Below are 20318 nucleotides of genomic sequence, written 5' to 3'. Positions count from 1 at the left end.
ACTGATCTCTTGGAGCAGTAGCAAGACTGAGCAAATGTAAGAACTGACCCTGTGACACCCTACAGGAAGCTCTTGATTTATTGAACATCTAAAAAGGACCTCTTGACTACCTTTGACCCTTCAGCTGCCACCTTGAGATTCTTTCATTGCCACTGTATGCTTCTTCATTGTTAATATGTTTATACATTGTCCATTTTGTGAATTATCACAGATGTGTTAGGAATTTAATTGTTTGTATGGCATCTTTTGGATACAATGGTTTTTTGATAATACAACATTGATTTATGGTGTGTAATTTTTCTACAGATTATTATACACGGTTTATATACATAATTTTATGTATATGAACTCACCAGGGGGCTTTAGGCAAGCTACTCCCTCTCAGCCTCAGCCTCTCATCTTCAATATGGGGATAATACTATTTACTTAGCTTTTAGGGTTGTTGAAAAGATTGCAGGAAGATACTACATGTGAAGCCTTTGAACACTGGTGCTCATAAATACTTCTTCTGATTGGGTTGGATCCTACGAACAACTTGCTCAAATGCGGGGGGGAATCAGCCATGCATGGGGGGCAGGGGTGATTTTAACCAACTGCCCCTTCCCTGCAGCACTGCTGTGTCCCCTGTAAATCTGATCCTGAAGAATTTTGGGGGAATACCAGATTTTAAGCATCTCACCCAGTTTGCGTAGCCCACCCCGATTCTCCCAGATTTCAGATTTCTTTCTTAAAAAAAAAAAAAAAGGCAGCTAAGCCCTAGAAGTTGAATTATGGAGCAAAACGTGCAGTCACTATTCTGCTCAGAAATTATTTTCCAGCCAGTTTACATAATATGCAAATTAGACACCTGGATTTGGAAAGCCAGAATACAGCAACCCTAAGAGGAGGGAACTGTAGAAGGAAGGGCAAAAGAATTCCCCTCCTCACCCTGGGCTACATAATTTGTTCTGTTCATGTAAAGCCTTCTTGGGATCCAAACAATGATAATGATGATGATTAATGCAAGTTTTCCTATCAAAAGTGGACTCTCTAATTAGAGAGCAGCATGAAATTTAGTGGACATATTTTAATTAATCGTACTTTACCTTTGCAAGCCTTTGAACCTGCGTGTGCCATACCATCTCAGTTAAGAATCTTGAACAGACTGAGCAGCCAACATTTACTGCTTCCAGAAACTCAACTTAAAATGTTTTTTCTCTGTGCTATATTCTTGGCAAAGCATGTTCAGTAGGATTGTATGTGTTTCACTATGCCCCCTCCTTACACTTCTCATATTGGTTCAAGAAGTTTTGACCTTTTCAGTGGTATTTACCTCTAAAAAAGATGACAAGGGAGTTTAGGTATTATTACAATGAACCACTGACATGGCCTATTATCCTTAAAGATAAATGTCAAACTTCATTCTGATGGGCTTAATGTCATCAGATGCAATGCATTTGTGAAATCCCTGCAATGATTCCAAATGAAAGCTAGAAGCTGAGACTTCTAGACAAATGAAAGCTAGAAGCTGAGACTTCTAGCTTATTTTTGTCAAGAATTTTTCAGAATCAAAGAAATGGGAATAGACTCTTTATTTTCTTTAAAGAGGGGATACTCCTCCTGAAATAACTCTTAAGTGGTTAAACCCTGGGACCTAATTGCAACTATGAATCAAATATAGGCAGTTATTATCTACCCTCAATCAAAATTGGGACAGCATAGCTACACTCAATCAAGTGGGACAGCATATATGCCTAAATAAATACAATGGATGGATGAAGTATTATAAGATTCATATAATAAGCACATTTGATTTGTTAAAAATATATTGTATAGGGAATCATTGCAGTTAAAGGTTTATTCAATGTTTCTTTCTTTTCTTTTGATAATGTTAAGTGCTGGAGAAACTTTTTACTCTTTTGTGAAGGTCAGAAGAAAGTCTTTCTTTACTGTAGCAGTTGATGCAGAATCTTGCTATGATTACATGCCTCATGTCTTCTGTATTAAACTCCCTTAGGGAGGTGTCCCGAGATTCAGTTATTTGACTTTGAAAGAAGAAGGAGGAAAAAGATTATTCTCATATAGAATCCTCTGAGGAAGAATACTTTGATTTGTTGTTCCTTTTTTGAGCGTCTCAGAAGAGAAAGCCCTGCTAGTTTTCTAAGTAGAAATGCTTTGGTTTGTGAGAGCAAGAGATGTTCTTGGGATTATGTTCAAGTGGGAACCTATTTCCACACACTGAGTGAGCAGGAATGAGCATGGGACAAAATGACTAGAAAAGACACAATACTGACTTTCCTTGAGCCACCATTGTACTCTAAAGGAAATCCTGAACAGAAAGAACACAAGTATGTGTGCTCTGTTTAGACAGTAAACCCTTTGAACCCATAATAGAAAGGGAGTTTGAATGTGGCCTAGTCTGTGGGAATCAAGAACTGTTTAGTGACTGCAGAGCCATATACTTTAGAAATTCCCAGATTGGTCTTTGGCTGCTGCAGGAAAACATCCTAAGTGCTACAAGTGGTTTTTCATATTTTTAAAAAATCAAACGATTATAGAAGGGTGATGTTAATTTTTAAAAAATAAATGGTGTTTTTTAATTTTTTAAAATAAATGATAATATCAGATGTTTCCGTTTAACAATTACACGAACCCTAGCACAGCATCCCTCCATTGTTTGTTGCTGTTGACAGGTGCAGAGCCAGTTCAATGTCATCCTGGATCCAGCTCCGCCCGGCAACCCCTCAAGCAACATCCCGTGTGTGTGATGTCACGTGCACAGGGCGTGGCTCAGGCTCCGTAAGAACCCCGAGGGAACTCCCCCTGCCCACCACTTGGACTCCGGCAGGTCACACGCAAAGGGGGCGTGGCCTCAAGCTCTGGAGAACCAAAGCAAGCTCTGTCCTGTCATTTCAGGCAGTGCTTGCTGCCTGGAAGCACCTATTCCCCTTTCTCTCCCTCAATGGAGGGAGAGAAAGGGAAATAGAAGCTTTCAGGCAGCAAAAACAACCTGAAATGACAGGGCAGAGCTGGCTTGGGGCTTACCGGAACCCGGGCAATGGGCGGGGGGAGTTCACTCGAGGCTCTCACAGAGCCTGAGCAACGCCCCCCTGTGGGCCTTGACAGCCCCTACCATTGGCAGCCTGGGTTCTTTGAACCTGTTTGCACAATGATAGTTCCACCCCTGGCTGTTTAATGTTTCTTTTTATATTGTGAGTCCTTTGGGGACAGGAGGCCATCTTATCTATCTATCTATGTAAATCACTTTGAGAACTCATTGAAAAGTGGTATATACATATAATTGTAGTAATAGTAGTATCTCTCTTCACCCAACATTTCACTTTAAAAGTTATATACAATATTGTCAGAAATGCAACACTTCTCACCTTCCAATGGCATGTGCCTGGAAATGGGAGAAGAGCAAATAGACAATTCTGCTTGTGTCAGTCAGTACTTTTGTAAGGTATTGTGCACTGGAAATCTGTAAATTGAATTATCCTTAGAAAAACAAAAGCCATGTTACATTAGCTGTTGAACATCTTGAACTTCAGAATTTCACTTCTTCTGTGAGAAAAAAAAGTTAGTATTTTTAACAACAGACCTGCCGCATAGTGGAGCGTATGCTCTTTCAAAGTGTTTGAAAGATGCTAATATTTCCCTTAACTTGTTATAAAATGCCTGAACACCTGTTCAGTGTGCCCACAGGCCACTGAATTGTAGCTATTGATTGCACTCTTTAGTTAGTAATTTATTGCCTAAAATAGCAGCCCATGGCTATTAACTATGACTTTCTAGTTGCAGAAGAGAACAAGACATGCATTAATTAACAAAAATTCAAGAAACATTCAGAGGTTTTTTAAAAAAGGATAATTAACTACAAGTTAATTTTTCTTTTTAAAAAAGAAAGAATTTAGTAATTTCTGCTTTAGGTTTAATTAATTATACATCTGGCCTTCAAAATTTTGTGAGTTAAAAAAAGACTGTAGTGGTTCCATTACCCTTTTAAAGAAACATGCCTTTTCCTTAGCTGTCCAAGAAAATCTCTTCACACCATTCAGTGGTTACAGAAATGCTAAAAACATGTTATTGTCAAATTCCGAGGAAATCCATATGCCGCAGAGCACATCATATTAATGAACTAAACCCCTTTGTTAAAACACCAGAAGTTATAAACAAAATCAAAAACTATGTTGTACCCAAGCTTGGTTTCTGTGGGTTCTCCCAATTTTCGGTTGTGTGGAAGTAAGATAAGAGGAAAACCTTGGCAGCTTTTTCTTCTACCTTGCTTCCACACAATTACTTCTACCCCTGTTTTTCTCCAACCTTGCCTCCATACAACCAAAAATTGGGAGCACACATAGCTCCCAAATCTCGGTAGAACACAGTTTTTTTACTGTGTGAATTACCTCATTGTGTGGAAGTTGCAATGACTCTCTTTTGGCCCAAACAGGTAGGACATGGTCCATAGAAGGCAGTTTTTCAAGTGCCCCCTGAAACCTTGAGTGAATCCTGTATAGATTGATTGATGATAGTAAAGAAAAGCATTCTGAGAATGTTAAAGGTGTCTTTCTTTCAAGTTGCCACCTGAGTCTAGCAATAGGGGTTACAGGGAGGCACTTGCATCCTCTGACACCAGCTATGGACAAAAGTAGGGCTTTAGGAGGCCCTAAAATCCCCTCCACATTTTAGCCCTATTCACACATTACGTTAAACATATGTACAGTCTCTGTATACTGTGTATGCACATATAGGTCTTTATGTACCTATAGTTATCCAGACATTGAGGCTGTTCTCACACATAGCCTAAACTTGGTTAGGGATGTCCAGCCTGGGTTAGGTTGCTTGTGAGAATCACCGGTAGCGTGCCCAATCCTGGCAGGGCAGCGCTGCCTAGCCCCACTATTTACTCCAGCTGTTAGTTGAGGTTAAGGGAGTGGGCTAACTGCTCATGTGTTTACTGGGGCTATGTTTAGCCCCAGCAGACAGAGATGGGGACCTAGCATGCCTGTCTCTTGGGGGAATCCCCCAATTCAACATGCAAGTTGTGCACTGCACTGTGGGATTCACGGAGGCTGGAACAACAGGTTCCAGCCTGGATCTCTCCGCCCTGCTCCATGCTTCACAGAGCAGGCTGCTCGTGTGAATCCCATGCTGCATACTCCCAGCACAAATTCTTCAATTATATGCGGAGAAGGTAAGCTTTTTGGAGCCCCCTCCGCTTACCCACTCTCAGTGTCAGTGATCATGAGAATTGCCCCATTATGTCCCTTGTATGTACAACAGCACACTTCCTGTCTGTGCCCTGCATTTGAGGAGGTCTGCACCCAATTCACTTTTAAAATGAACACATGTACAGTCATTCACACAATGGTGTGTCTGTGAGAGCTAGAACTGAAATGAAATACTTTGCTGATTAAAGTTAAACTATATCCCTATATAGACATCACATCAGTACATATGTACAGTCAGTCACACATGTATAACATTGGGGCTTTTTAATTTAGAAGGAAAAAAAGCAACCCAGGGGAGACGTAATAGAGCTTGATAAAATTAATATGGTGTGGAGAGAATGGATAGAGAGAAGTTTTTCTCCTCTCTCAAAACATAAGGGTCATCTTATGAAACGGGCCGGAAATTTAGGATAGAGAAAAAGAAGTGCTACATAATTATTGTAGAAATAGTCACATTAGGCCCGTTACATTAACGGGCGCTAGAAGAACGCCGGGCCGCCCCCGCCCCGCCGCACCACCATCACCGCGTGGCCGGCGGGGCCGAGTGTGGCCGCTGCCACCAGCGGGCCCAGTCCCCCTGCCGCCGCCGCCAGCAGGCCCAGCACCCCGCCGCGGCTGCCATCGGGCCCTGCACCCCACCACCGCCATCGGACCCAGTCGCCCCCCCGCCGTCGCCCCCATCAGGCCCAGTTGCCCCGCCGCGGCCTCCGCTGCCATCGGGCCCAGTCCCCCCACCGCAACCGCGGGGAGGGCGCCTCCCCGATGCTCCCAACATGGCGGCGGCCGTCTGCTCCGCTTCCCTTTTGCCGTGTTCTGCGCACGCGCATGCCACACATGCGCAGAACACCCGCCGGAGATACGGACGCAGACACAGCCACAGGCACCCTAGCGTTTTATTATATAGGATTTGTTGCATTGGGATTTAGTGATGGCCACTAAATTGTATGGTGTGCATTCATTTTAAAAGTGAAGCTGATTACAGCCCCCTTCTAGGGCAGGGTATGGATAGGAAGTGTATTAACTGCATATGCATGGAACAGAATGAGGTCATTCACACGACAGGGTGGGTGTGGGGGGAGGCTGGCTATACTCCCCTCCCCCAGATAAGTACTATTTTGCAGACTGTGGAGCTCTGAAGGCCAGAATGACATGTCCTGGCCTCCAGACATCCCACAATGCAGTGCACAACATGAACGATGCATTGAGGGATTCCCTCAGGACACAGGTCCTATAGGCGCCTCTGAGTCCACTGGGGCTGAACACAGCCCCAAGAAACACACAATCCTGGACCCCGACTAGGGTTTGCTTGTGCCCTTAACCCTGGCTAAGAGCTGGGTTTCAAAAAGGGGCTAGGCAGCGCAGCACCACTGGGATCTGGCCCGATCCTGGTGGGTTGTCACGGGCAGCCTAATGCAGGCTGGCATTCCCTAGCCTGGCTGAGGGTGCACATGAAAACAGCCTCAATGTATGACTACTATGCATACACTGCAAACAAATTGTACCTGCATTGAACACTATGAGGTCATTCACACAATCAAAAACTGAGGCTATTCTCACGACTTCCAAAAACCAGGCTAGAGGAGCCCAGCCCGGTTTTCAGAGGCTGTGTGCTACAATGGGAGCCATGCGGCTTCCAGCAGCAGACCTCCTTAATTCACCCCACCCTTAAACAAGGTCAGTGGAGCAAGCATTCAGCTAACCCTGTTTCACCGATCATGTGCCGCCGCAGTGCAGCTCTGTGCTGCAGTGACTCATGAAGAGACCCCCAACCAGGAGGCTCCAACAAGCCTCCCAGCTTTGGGGGGTCTCCCTAGAATGCCCGACACACTCATGTGGGGTGTTCTGGGACTTCCCGGGGCCAGTTGGCCCCTGATCCCTGCTGCCCCTACTGGCTCTGTGACAGAGCTGGTAATCGTGTGAGTGGCCAATGTGCCCACCCAGGATGAGCTCCCTTCTTGTCTGCAGGGAGAGTGGGCTAAGCCCGCTTTCCCCGAAGAGCCTGTTTAGGCCCTCCACATTGCTCGTGTTCACTGTGTTCTACCTTGGTTTGGGATCTGTGTGTGCTCCCAATTTTAGGTTGCGTGGAAGCAAGGCAAGGGGAAAACCTAGTTAGAAGGGACTGTGTGGAAGCAAGGTAGGAGGAAAAGCTACTCAGTTTTTCTTCTTACCTTGCTTCCACACAATCACTTCTACCCAGGTTTTCCTCCTACCTTGCTTCCACACAACCAAAAGCTGGGAGCACACACAGATCCCAAACCTGGGTAAAACACAGTTTTTGAGGCTATTCCCACTATCGGGTGAAATTGGGCTAGGGGAGCCTAGACCGATTTCGCCTGACTGTGAGAACCACCGGGCTCGCAGGCGAGCCCGGTAGCCTCCAAGCGGTTAATCCGCTAAAGTAACCCTCCCCTAAGCCCAGGTTAGCGGAGCGAGCTCTCTGCTAACCCTGGCTCTCTGCTAACCCTGCCTCCTGGTCTGAAAAGCTGCTTCCCAGCTCGGGGGTCTCTCCAGCATGCCTTATGTGCTCCCGCAGGGCATGCTGGAGCTTCAGGGGCAGCTCCCCAATCGTGCAGCCCCCAATCCTCCCAGTCCCCGCCAGCTCCGTAACGTAGCCGGTAGTTGTGTGGGCGGCCACTTTGGCTGCCTAGAGCAGACTGCCTGCTCATGTGCAGGGAGAGTGGGCTAAGCCCGCTCTCCTTGCTAACCCTCCCCAGGCTCTTCTCACCGATCGTGAGAAGAGCCTCTTCATGTTAATGTATAGTACACCATTTTACTTTCAGAAATCAAGCTTGGAAACTGGATTCTTCCTGCCCAGTAGGATTTGCTCTTTTTGTGCCCCTACAAGCTCCTCAGTAGTTTTACTGGAGTCTCCGTTAGACAACACTGAACACAATCATAGAACAAAGTAGGCCTCATTTACCAGAGGTTTGGGAAATTCTGCTTTAACAGTGACCAGTGACAGTTTCTATCACCATTGACATCTAAACGGAAAAGGCAATAAAGTACTGAAAAAGCGATTCATTAACTGGTCTGGAGAAGATGATATAAAACATTCAGTAGTCGGATCAATGTCAAACACTTCAATGTGCTATTCTTTCCTGCTTCCTGCCCAGATTCCATTTTTATAGCCCATATTCCCACCAAGAAGTGTATATATTCCACAACTCTAGACACATGTATAAATATACATTACTCTAACAAATTAAAAGGCCATCCTTAATGCAGTTATATGATATTTTATATCATATGATACGTTATATGAGAACCCCTGCTAACTGAGCAAAGAGACATCTTTTAAAGTAGTGATTCTTTTATATTTAGCAGGAGGAGAGCAACTGGTCCTATCCAACCCCAGCATAGCATCCCTGCAGTGGCTGTTGCTGATGTCTACCTTATGTTTCTTTTTAGATTGTTTGATTCTTTTTGATTGTTTGATTATGATTCTTTTTAGATTGTGAGCCTTTCGGGGATAGGGGGCCATCTTATTTCTGTATAATTTATTTTCCTATGTAAACTGCTTTGAGAATTTTGTTGAAGAACGGTATATAAGTATTCTTAGTAATAGTAGTAACAACAGCAGCAGTAGTAGTAGTCATAGTGATATTTTCATATGAAATCTTATATCTATAAAGCAAGGGGAAAATGTGGCCTATTCTGCTGCACAAGTTCAATAAAAGCTGCTAGTGGTACAATACAGTAATCTCTGTGTGATTACTATTCATTTGATTCATGGGTTCAGAGACCATTGTTATAAAGTGTAACAATTATACAAGCCTGAAAAGAAAATCACTATTAATTCCCTTGGAGCTAATTTTACTTCTGTAATACTGGCATTTGTTGTATATGATATTGTTCAGAGCCTACATAATATGAGCCCCTGGTGGCGCAGTGGTAAAACTGCCACCCTGTAACCAGAAGGTTACAAGTTCGATCCTGACCAGGGGCTCAAGGTTGACTCAGCCTTCCATCCTTCCGAGGTTGGCAAAATGAGTACCTAGAATGTTGGGGGGCAATATGCTAAATCATTGTAAACCGCTTAGAGAGCTTCCAACTATAGAGCAGTATATAAATGTAAGTGCTATAAGAGTTCAACAACCAGATTTTTCTTTCCAAATGTTTCAAAAGAAGCAATAATAATAGAAATTGAACACAAAGTATACCTATATTCATCCTGTGTAAACCGTGGAATTACTGAAGGTTGCAATACAGAAATTTCTACAGTTGTGGTGTTGAACTTCACTGGATCCCCATCATCATAAGCAATGACCACAAGCTGTAAATATAAAAATGCAGTGACTGTTCACACTGTTATAATCTTAGCATTACACACATTTTTGAAATCTTAACGGTCATTCATTCTGATTCATGGGAAGTATAAAAATGAAATAAAACATGGGCAACAAATTAACAAAAGCCACATGTATTTTTTAAACTATCTAACATGAAATCTTGACTCAAATGCACAATCCTAATGGTAAGAATTAAAATTCAGTGGAAGGAGTTTCATGAGGGATGTGCAGAAATCCCTTGTATTGTTTCATTAAGCTTACTGAGATTCTTTTTTTATCCTTCAATTCCTTGCACGTTTCACTTGAGAATGAACCTCAAAATTACTCTTGAAATTTCACTGGACCATTTTCATGCCACTACACCACTACATAGTCTCAGTGGGGTGTTTTTTTAAGTTGGAGGGGAAAAAAGTTACTTGTTAATGGTGCACCAAATGGAGAACGTATATCAAAATAATTTCAATCTGATTCAGATCCCATGCACATTTCACTGCTTAGGCAATGCTATTATACACACATAGCTGTCCCATTCATTTTAATATGAATCAGTTGTCTCCCTTTAAAGGAACTGATCATCTTTGATGGATACAAACGCTCTGTGTAGGAGATTGCTAGACTGGGCATCTGTCCAAGGTAGAATGTATTTAAGTCTTTTACATTTTTCCAGAAATGTTATTCTATTTTATATTCAGCCCATTCTAAGGACAATAATTTGAATCACTGCAGATAGAACATACCTAGATTAAGGAGCTCATATGCTCAATTGTACCAATATATTTTGTCTTCCAATGTTTTTCAAATCATGTACAATGGCTGACATGCAGACTAATGAGATGTGAGTTCAGCATGCTGTGTACCACACTAAAGCAACACATGGACAGAGATTTTTGCCCATCTCCCGTTCCCGCTGTAGTGATCTGTGCCAAAAAATGTCTCAGAGCTGCACTACTCTCAGGGACATATTTTTGGGTAACACAGAGTGATGGGGAGATCAACAAAAACCACCCCTGCCTCCATGAGACCCATGTTGCTTTAGTTTGGAATGCATTGTAGACCAGGGATGTGCACTAACTGGTTCAGTGTCTCCTTTGGGAAATGCCAAACCAGCTTGGGTGCTTGCAGCCAAACCGTTTCAGTGGGGCGGGGATTGGTTCCCTTAAGGAGCAGGTAAGCAGGTCCTTACCTGCTTTGCTGCTGCCCCACCGCTTTTCCAGACATGCTGCTTGCACTAGCAAAGGCTGCAGCAGTTGTGGCGCTGTTGCCTGCAGCTGACACCGTGTACACAGGCTGCAGGGAACAGTATATTAGCTGTTTGCTAATACATAGCTTTTGCTAGTGTGAACACTATACCTGGAAAACAGCAGGGCAGCAGTGGAGCAGGTAAGGACTGCTTACTTGCTTCTTAAAGGAACCCTCCCAGTCCCGCCTATGCCTGCATGAGTTACTCATGCACATTCCTCGCAGACATGCTTTATTTGCTGCACATGTGTTTTATTAATGTAATCCACTGTAAATACAAGTGATTTAGTTAATTTACATTAGCATAAATACAGGGTGATTTTGTCTCCTAAGAATGTTGATTAAATTACTGAAAGAAATTGAAATCTGCTATTTTCAGTGGTTACATAAGAATAATTTATTTAATGAATTATTCAGGCAACACTTTCCTCTATCAGGAACATCAAAATGTTTAAAGTCACAGGTCAGATTCCTTCTACTTATTAAAAAAAAGAAAAAAGGCGTTATTTCTGTCATTTTCACACACACATATATAAACAAATAAACAAAGCAGAAAACCATAGCTTAAGGTTATGCAAACAGATGGTGTTTTCCCGAAGACAGATGAGTGGGTTAAAGTAGTCTGACTACTGAGAGATACCTATTTTGGTCTGATGGCATATTTTTAAATTTCAGTAAGAAAAGGTGTGATTAAAAAGGAATTATTCCAACAAAACAAATCAATCAGGAAACATTAATTATCATAACTTGCACTGTTTTTTATTCAGAGAGACAACCCTTATCCTAAAGGAAAGCTGAATTCAGCTTTCTGTAAACATAACACAATCTGAGCTTTTAAAGCTACAGTATCATCTCAAATCCTACCATTAAGTTAATTAATATTTCCAGCTTTATTTTTCTTCCAAGGTTCTAAGAGAAACAGAAGTTGGAAATATTAATTAACTTAATGGAACTCTTCAACAAATGCTGATAACACAAGAAATCAAGAAGCAGAAAAACTGCTGTCAAACTTCCAGTTTCATATCCATTTATTTGAGTGTAGATTCTACTAATTTCATTACAATTTGCCTTACAGGAAATAGCTTGGATATAATTCACATAATCACATGGCCATTTTGACATAAAGCAATTACTAGCAGGGTGAATTACGCTTTTGTTATCTATATGGTACATTGATCCACATGTGCAGATACCCCCGGGAGGGCAAAATGTAGGTTTTCCTCCAAACACCTTTCCAGGGAAGGCCTTTTGCCAGACCACTTCATGCTGCAAATATTGGGACTGGAGTTGTCTTGTACTCAGTAAGTCAAGTTGTATTATTGACTGTACAGGCCAATGAATACATTGGACCAGGAACAAGAACTACTGCTGTAGCCAAATATCATAACGTCTTGTCTTTAAGAAATATGAACCCAACTTGAACCAGTTCTACCAATTCAGGTTCTAAACTGTTAGAACCAGCCTGTGGTTTGGTTTGAATTAGAACCCACTAGAACCGGTTCTAAAAGGTTCTCTATAGGGAACAATAGGGCTTGAATTGGTCCATTATTCCCTATGGGTAGCACCCAGGTGTGCCAAAGTGGGAGGTGTGGTAGGCCCCCATGGGTGCCAATTACCACCCAGGTCCCAAAGCAATTGGTTAAAGGGGCGATTTTTAATGATTTTTAAAAGATTTTCTAAGTTGTATTATTTTTCCATACGGAATAATGGGGATTAGATTTCTTCATGTCACACAGATTCTACATAATGAATCTCAATGTAGAATCTATGTGCCATCAAAAAATCCAAAACCATTGACATCAGAGAATCCACATGTATGGGATTCTCTGATGGCACATAGATTCTACAGAGGGATTCATTATGTAGAAAAAAATGGGCCAGAAAAATGGGCCAGAGGCCTGAAGCCAGGCTAGCTGGCTGGGCAACAAGTAGGATGGATTAGGGTCCCATCATTCACTTACTCACTACACACAATTTTTTTTAAGCACACTACAGCCAGCCAGGAAAAGACTTTAAGAGTGTGTGTGTGTGTGTGTGTGTGTGTGTGTGTGTGTGTGTAAGCAATAGTCAGTCAAATCTCTCTCTGGAGACCACTAGTCCAGACCACAAGGCAAGGCAACCAAAGCAGCAGCAATAGTAGCTCTTCAGTCTCTCTCAGGCAGCAGGCAGAGCAGCAGCAGACATGAGCAACAGAGACAGAGAGAGATTCCAAGCCACAAGGCAGTATTTAAATATACTTTGAACCACCCTCCTTGGAGCAAACCCCTTTGTCCCTCCCCACTTGGCCAATGGGGTCACAGGTGTCCCTGAGTGACACACTTTCAAAGCCACTCACAGGGCCAGACACATCTGGCCAATTGGGATCTGCAAGTGACCCAAGTGTCACAAACTGGATGACAGTCTCTTTCTTACACAAAATGGAGGCTTGACCACTTGAGCCAGTTAGAACTGGCTCTGTTAGAACTGGGCTTGGTCTGGTTCGACCTAGAAGCAGCTCTGATTTTTATTTTAAAGTTTGGGCTCTACCATTCCTAGATGACAATGTACCAGTGCAGATTGTTTTGGTACTATACTATGTTTTGGTATAGTTTTGTAAGGTTGGAAAATAAGTAATCAATTTACTTGATAATGAACAGAGTCTTATCATTGCTCTCTCCTAGCAGTGGAGTAAAGAATATGGTTAGAGCAATTATTATAAAATAAAAATATAAAATTAATGGAGTAAATAATATTATTAGAGCAATTATACTTATTCAGTCTTATCTTGTTCATAACAAATTTTAGAAATGGTAATGTAGTTTGCACTGTGGGTATGTTAATGTATACAGGCTGTTTATCTGCTGCTGTGCTTCAGGGACATATTAGCAGGTTCCACGAAGCACTTCTGGAGAAAACGCACACACACATACACACACATGCATGAACACCTACACTGCAGAAGCAGGAGCATATCCACTGAACATGTGCTTTTTGCTGCACACATGTAGCATTATTTGCGATATCAGCCACTTGTAGGATGAAACTATGGCCAAATTCTCACAGTTAAAGAGTTAACCAAGATTGAAGAGCCCTATGCGCTCCCATGAAACATGTTGTAAAAACCCAGAATTTTGAGGCAATCCCAGTTAACAAACTATGATTAGCCAGTATTCAATCAGGATAGCTAATTAACCACAACAATTTAGTCAGCAATTCCCTGCAATTCCAGGTTCTCATGACACACAGGACTCTCCAGTCACAGTTAACACTTTAATTGATCTCAATGTGAGAATGCAACTACTGAAAAAGTCAGCAAACAAATACTATGTATGTGCTTGTATAAAGGTAACAATGATTCCGTGTACATGTATCTGTACATGTAATATCCATGTAGTATTTAATATATTGGTAAAACATATTAAAGACTAAGCAAATGTCATTACCTTAAATAATGTACTGGGCTCTTCATTAAGGTTCACACGAGTTACTACACGTCCGGAATCTTCTTCAACATCAAAGATGCTTGCACTGTAAGGAAACTGGACAACATCTACTTTATACCTTACTCGACTTGCTGGTGTCCCCTGTAAGAAACAGATTTATTTTTTTCAGTGTATGCAACATAGACTGGAAAAGAAGACTGAAATTTTCCATTATAGCTCAGTATGATTATGCTTGCATATAATTTAAATGCATTTGCAAGCAGAATAATGTATTTAAAATCCCTAATTTACCAGGTAGTTGCTACCATCTCTGTATACTTCCCCAAACAATTTATAAGGATGTATTATGCATTTTGCTGAATTGCACAGATCATCCATCAGTTCCTAATATATTAGTTTATATTGCATCTACAGGGAGACAGATGTACATATAGCACAATTACAGATATATCTTCACTTTAGGGCTGTGCATTCATTTCACAAAGAATCATATTCCAAAATGAATTGCCTGTTTTGGAGGAACCAGAAGGTATACTGTCCAGAATCAGGGGTGCACACAAAACTGGTTTTGTCGGTTTGGTTCGAATCCAAACCGGCTTCAAACCGACATGGCCTGGTTTGGTTTGGTTTTGGCACCAGTCTAACAGGGCCTGTTCAACCCTGAACCCGTCGAGCTCAGCCGGCTCAAACTGAGCTGGCTCATACACAGTCTGGAAATAAAGTTCTGTGTAGGATGGTTGAAAAAGATGGCTAATTTTAGCGTGGAGAACAGGAGACTAAGAGCAGATATGGTTGCCATCTTCAGATATCTGAAAGGCTGCCATAGCTGAAAAATGCAAACTTGTTCTCTGTTCTGAGGGCAGAATTAGAACCAATGGATTGAAATTACAAGGAAGCAGATTTAAGATAGACATTAGTAGGGATGTGCAAACCAGCTGAAATTGGAGCTGGTTTGATTCTAGGCTGAGCCAAACCAGTCTGGGCCTGGTTCGAAGCCCCGACTGCACAAAATTTGTTCAAACATTAGTACTCACAGCAGCCATGGTGGCCACAGCAGTGTGTGTGGCAATGGCTCCCCCAACTCCCACCAGCCTCCCCACAAGTCCCAAGGGCTAGTCTGAGGTCGGGCTGGACTCTCTCATGCAGTCACTGTGGGGAGCAATGAGGCCTGCTTCCTTGGAAGCTTATTCTCCCGAGGCCACTGCTTACTCAGCTCTCACACTCCCTCTCCCCACAGACCCACACAGTGCAATAGCAGAGCCTAGAGAGAGTTTGGCAGGAAGTTTGTGTAAACGTATTGTAGTAGCATTTTGAGATGGGAGATGATGCCCATTATTCCACAGACTTCCATTGCAGGATGCAGATCAACTGGGCAGGGAGATCAGAAATCTTACCAACATGGGAATGCTCTCAGTGAACTAAAGAGACACTCTGTCATGCAAAGGAACAAAACCACAGAGTGATTTTCCACAGTAGCAGGACAGAGCAAGTGTGAGAAATCTCACTTGCAAGCTGTCCTCCAGAAGCAACAGCAGCATAGCATCCTGACTGAGCATGTAAACTGATACAAAGGAGTAGCACACATTCTCATTCAACGGTGGTTTCCTTGAGAACCCTTGCACCTGTCTTTTTGAAAGTTTGCAGAGAAATTTCCTACAGTCTGGTTCTGCACTTCCTGTGACTTTGGAGCAAATACTGTAACTATAAACTCAAGCCTCTAATTCACTCTCCTGGTTCACACGTACACTTTAACTGGAGTTAAAGCTACCTGTAGTTGTAACGCCTGAACCCATGAAACTGTGGCTAAAGGTCGAAATTTAACTCCAGTTAGCCATTCCAAACTCCAGTCTGTACCTGAGGTTTTATTTCACTGATGCCACCGACAACTGTGGTTTTGCCACCAAAAAGTTATGCCCAAACTCTGACTCCCCTCTAACAGCAGTTAAGCGCCTCTGTCTGACATCAGGGCCTGCCCTGCCCTGACCAGCTGGACTCCTCAGACATTGTAATGGAGGTATAATGTGATCTCCTTTTTTTTGTCCCCACCCCCACTTTGAATATTTATAGAATGCCTTGCCATAGGGCTTTGATATTGGCCACAGATGTAGGTCAGATTGGGAAGGCTCTGAATATTTAATTTAAAATGGGTTGGGCAGTCTATCATTTTTTAATATATTTGCGTCACTTTGCTCCAGAATGCATGGAGTTTACTCAAAACCACAATACTAGAAGCCAGTTAGACTGTATACCCAAAAGGAGGAAAGGTACCACTAAGTCCAGGAGGATGCCAGCATGGCTAACAGTTAATGCCAAGGAAGGACTGTAAAAGGGAAGAAGACTTCCTTCCGAAATTAGGAAGCCCTGTCTAATGAAGAGAACAAAAAGGAACACAAACCATGGCAAAAGAAATGTAAGGTGACAATAAGGGAGGCAAAAAGAGAGTTTGAGGAACATTTAGCTAAAAGCATCAAGGGGAATCACAAAAACTTCTTTAAATACATCAGAAGTAGGAAACCTGCCAGGGGGAGGCGTTTGGACCTTTGGGTAATGAGGGAGTGAAAGGGCTTATTAAGGAGGATATGGAGGTTACAGAGAAGCTAAATGAGTTCTTTGCATCTGTCTTCACGGCAGAGGATACTGAGCATTAGGGATGTGCAAAAAATTTTGAGCACAGATCGATCTGTGCCCGAAATGAGCAATTTCGGGTGAATTGGGTCCGAATCGAGTCACCCCCGATGTCCCCCGATATTTTTCGGGCCCGAGCCGAATCACCCCTGATTCGGGCCCGAAAAATTCAGGTGATTCGGGCCGGCGTCTCTTTGAGTTTCCCGCCTTTTTGCCTACATTGATTTGAATGCAAAAAGGTCTGATGTGACGTCAGCTCGAATTTTGGGTCCCAGGGGCAAAATAGTGGGGTGGGGTGGTAGTGCCTAATGGATGGAGGCTACCACCCAAATTTCAGGGGAATTGGGCAAAGGGCTGATTTTTGGGAAAATTTTTGAAGTTTTAGTGTCTTAGGGGCAGTTCGGGGGCATAGCGTGGGATCTGGGCAAAAAGAGTGGGGTGGGGTGGTAGTGCCTAATGGGTGGAGGCTACCACCCCAATTTCAGAGTGATTGGGCAGAGGGCTGATTTTTGGGGAATTGTTGAAGTTTAGGCGTCTTTAAGGTTTCCCCCCATAGAGAAGCATTGAGGTGTCAGCAAATGTATAGCTTCACGCGGGGGGCAAAGGGGTGGCCTAGAGCACTGTGGGGTTGGTGGTAGTGCCAGGTAGGGTCAAGGAAGCTACCTGAATTTTTTCAAAGGATTTGGGCAGAGGGCTGATTTTTGAGGAATTGTTAAAGTTTACGCGTCTTTAAGGTTTTTCCTCATAGGGTATGCATGGAGCTTTCAGCAGCCCCATAAGTGCACTTGGGGGGGTGCTGGGGTGGTCCAGAGCGAGTGGTAGTGTAGTGCACATAGGGTGCCAACCGCCCCCATGGGTTTCTAACCCATGGGGTACAGGGTTCTGTTGTTTCTGAGGTATTCTGAGTGTGGATTCTATGATAGCTAATGAGACGCGTAAACCTTAAAGACGCGTAAACTTTAACAATTCCCCCAAAATCAGCCCTCTGCCCAAATCCTTTGAAAAAATTCAGGTAGCTTCCTTGGCCCTACTTGGCACTACCACCAACCCCACACTGCTCTAGGCCACCCCTTTGCCCCCCGCGTGAAGCTATACATTTGCTGACACCTCAATGCTTCTCTATGGGGAAAAACCTTAAAGACGCGTAAACTTCAACAATTCCCCAAAAATCAGCCATCTGCCCAATCACTCTGAAATTGGGGTGGTAGCCTCCACCCATTAGGCACTACCACCCCACCCCACTCTTTTTGCCCAGATCCCACGCTATGCCCCCAATCTGCCCCAAATACACTAAAACTTCAAAAATGCCCCCAAAATCAGCCCTTTGCCCAATCCCCCTGAAATTTGGGTGGTAGCCTCCAACCATTGGGCACTACCACCCCACCCCACTATTTTGCCCCTGGGACCCGTTTTTCATACCCGAATCGATTCAGATTCGGATTTGGATTTAATCCAAATCCGAACCGAATCAGGGGTGATTCGGGTAGCCCAGATTCGGGCACAGAACAGAACGGGGGTGATTCGGTTCAGGTCCCGAACCGAATCACCGAAAACCCGAATTGCACACCCCTACTGAGCATATACCTCTTCCTGAAGCAGGCTTTTTGAGGATGGAGGCTAAAGAACTGAGTCAGATAGAAGTTACAAGAGTTGATGTTCTAAACTGTCTGGAAGAATGGAAAACTAGCAAATCGCCAGGGCCGGATAGCATTCATCCAAGAGTCCTCAAAGAACTCAAATGTGAAATTGCCGACCTCCTTGCTAAAATATATAACTTATCCCTACAATCAGGCTCTGTACCGGAGGACTGGAAAATAGCAAATGCAACACCAATTTTCAAAAAGGGATCCAGGGGCAATCTGAAAAATTATAGACCGGTTAGCTTAACATCCGTTCCAGGCAAATTGATGGAAAGCATCCTCAAAGATAAAAATTTATTTTATTTTATTTTATTTTATTTTATTATTTATTTATTGATTTGATTTGATTTTTATACCACCCTTCCAAAATGGCTCAGGGCGGTTGGTAAAATGGTAAAGCACATAGAACAACAGGCCCTGCTGGGAGAGAACCAGCATGGCCTCCGCAAAGTTAAATCTCGCCTCATAAAACTTTTGGTGTTCTTCGAGAGTGTCAACAATAGTGTGGATCAAGGTGATCCAGTTGACATAGTATACCTTGATTTCCAAAAGGTCTTCAACAAAGTTCCTCATCAACTTAGCAGTCATGGGATAAGAGGACAAGTACATGTGTGGATTGCTAACTGGTTGATGGACAGGAAACAGAGGGTAGGTATAAATGGAGAGTTTTCACCATGGAGAGAAGAAAGAAGTGGGGTCCCCCAGGGATCTCTACTTGGACCGGTGCTTCTTAAATTATTCATAAATGATATAGAAGTAGGGGTATGCAGTGAGGTGGCCACATTTGGAGGCAAGGGATAACGAGGATGGGGCAGGCAGGGCACATGACCTGGGTGCCATTACAGGGGGATTGCAAAGTATGCCCTGCACCCACCCCAACTGCGTCTGGAGAGGGCCCCCCCCGCGAGCACTAGCCATTTATTTCAGGCAGCGTTTGCTGCCTAAAAGCATCTATTCCCCTTTCGCTCCCTCCAGAGAGGGAGAGAAATGAAGAATAGATACTTGCAGGCAGCAAGCACTGCCTGAAATGACACTGAAGAGCTTGCTCAGGCTCTTTGGAGCTCGAGGCCACGCCCCTTTGCATGTGAGGTCAAAGGGGGCATGGCCTCAAGCTCTGAAGAGCTTGAGCAAGCTCTTCTGCATCATTTCAGGCAATGCTTGCTGCCTGAAAGCATCTATTCTTCCGCCACCAAAAGGGCTATTGCTCCCATCCCATGTGCTACTACAACAAACTGAAGTTTTGATGCATAGATGTTAATTGTTATAATTTCCCAAGTAGCTGAATAAATATAGTAGTGTGGCCAACAGTCAGTGGAGTATCTCTTTGGGGCAATTCTTATTAGGCCACCCACTTCTCCTGACACCATCTGAAGTTACCAGAACAGTCATTTAATATGGGAACTCTGACCAGTTTTTTGCAGAACCATTGTGTTCTGTTCTTAGGGTTAGATGTGTATTAAAATATTCTACCCTTTAACTATAAATACATTATGAAAAGTATTTTGCACTGATAATGCAAAATCTTTCTGATCAAACTTGATAATGAAACCTTGCTGATGAAACATTTAAGAGGCAATACTGATAGATTTAATTGATCCACCACTAATCTGTTACAGTGTTGAAGTAACTCAATAATTATTGAGGTATTAATTCCCCTACTTTCCCCTTTTCTCAGGTATGTTCTGTGACATAGTGCCATTTTAGCCAATAGGGCTGTTTTGGGGAAATGGAAAAGTCTCAGGCCAAAATCATCCCGATCAGAGTTCTATATTGTAAAATAGTTCTGTGATAAAAAGAACTACTACTTGAATTGTATATATGTAGTATAACCAGCTGCTTAGGACAAAAAGAGACAACCACTTTGTATTTGTTAGTAACCTGCTTACCTATCCT

General features: G+C 43.0%; 1 protein-coding gene across 1 annotated transcript in view; it reads right to left on the bottom strand.

Moving 5' to 3' along the window:
• Positions 1 to 20318, bottom strand: part of PCDH15 (protocadherin related 15) — a 1296732-nt gene that overhangs the window by 143978 nt on the left and 1132436 nt on the right. Inside the window, 2 exon segments of the mRNA XM_053307474.1 lie at positions 9371 to 9483; positions 14161 to 14301. Of these exon segments, the coding sequence (XP_053163449.1) occupies positions 9371 to 9483; positions 14161 to 14301 (254 nt within the window).

Source organism: Hemicordylus capensis, chromosome 3, assembly GCF_027244095.1.
Source record: "Hemicordylus capensis ecotype Gifberg chromosome 3, rHemCap1.1.pri, whole genome shotgun sequence".
Taxonomy (NCBI): Eukaryota; Metazoa; Chordata; class Lepidosauria; order Squamata; family Cordylidae; genus Hemicordylus; species Hemicordylus capensis.
This window is presented reverse-complemented; position numbering and strand designations above follow the sequence as displayed.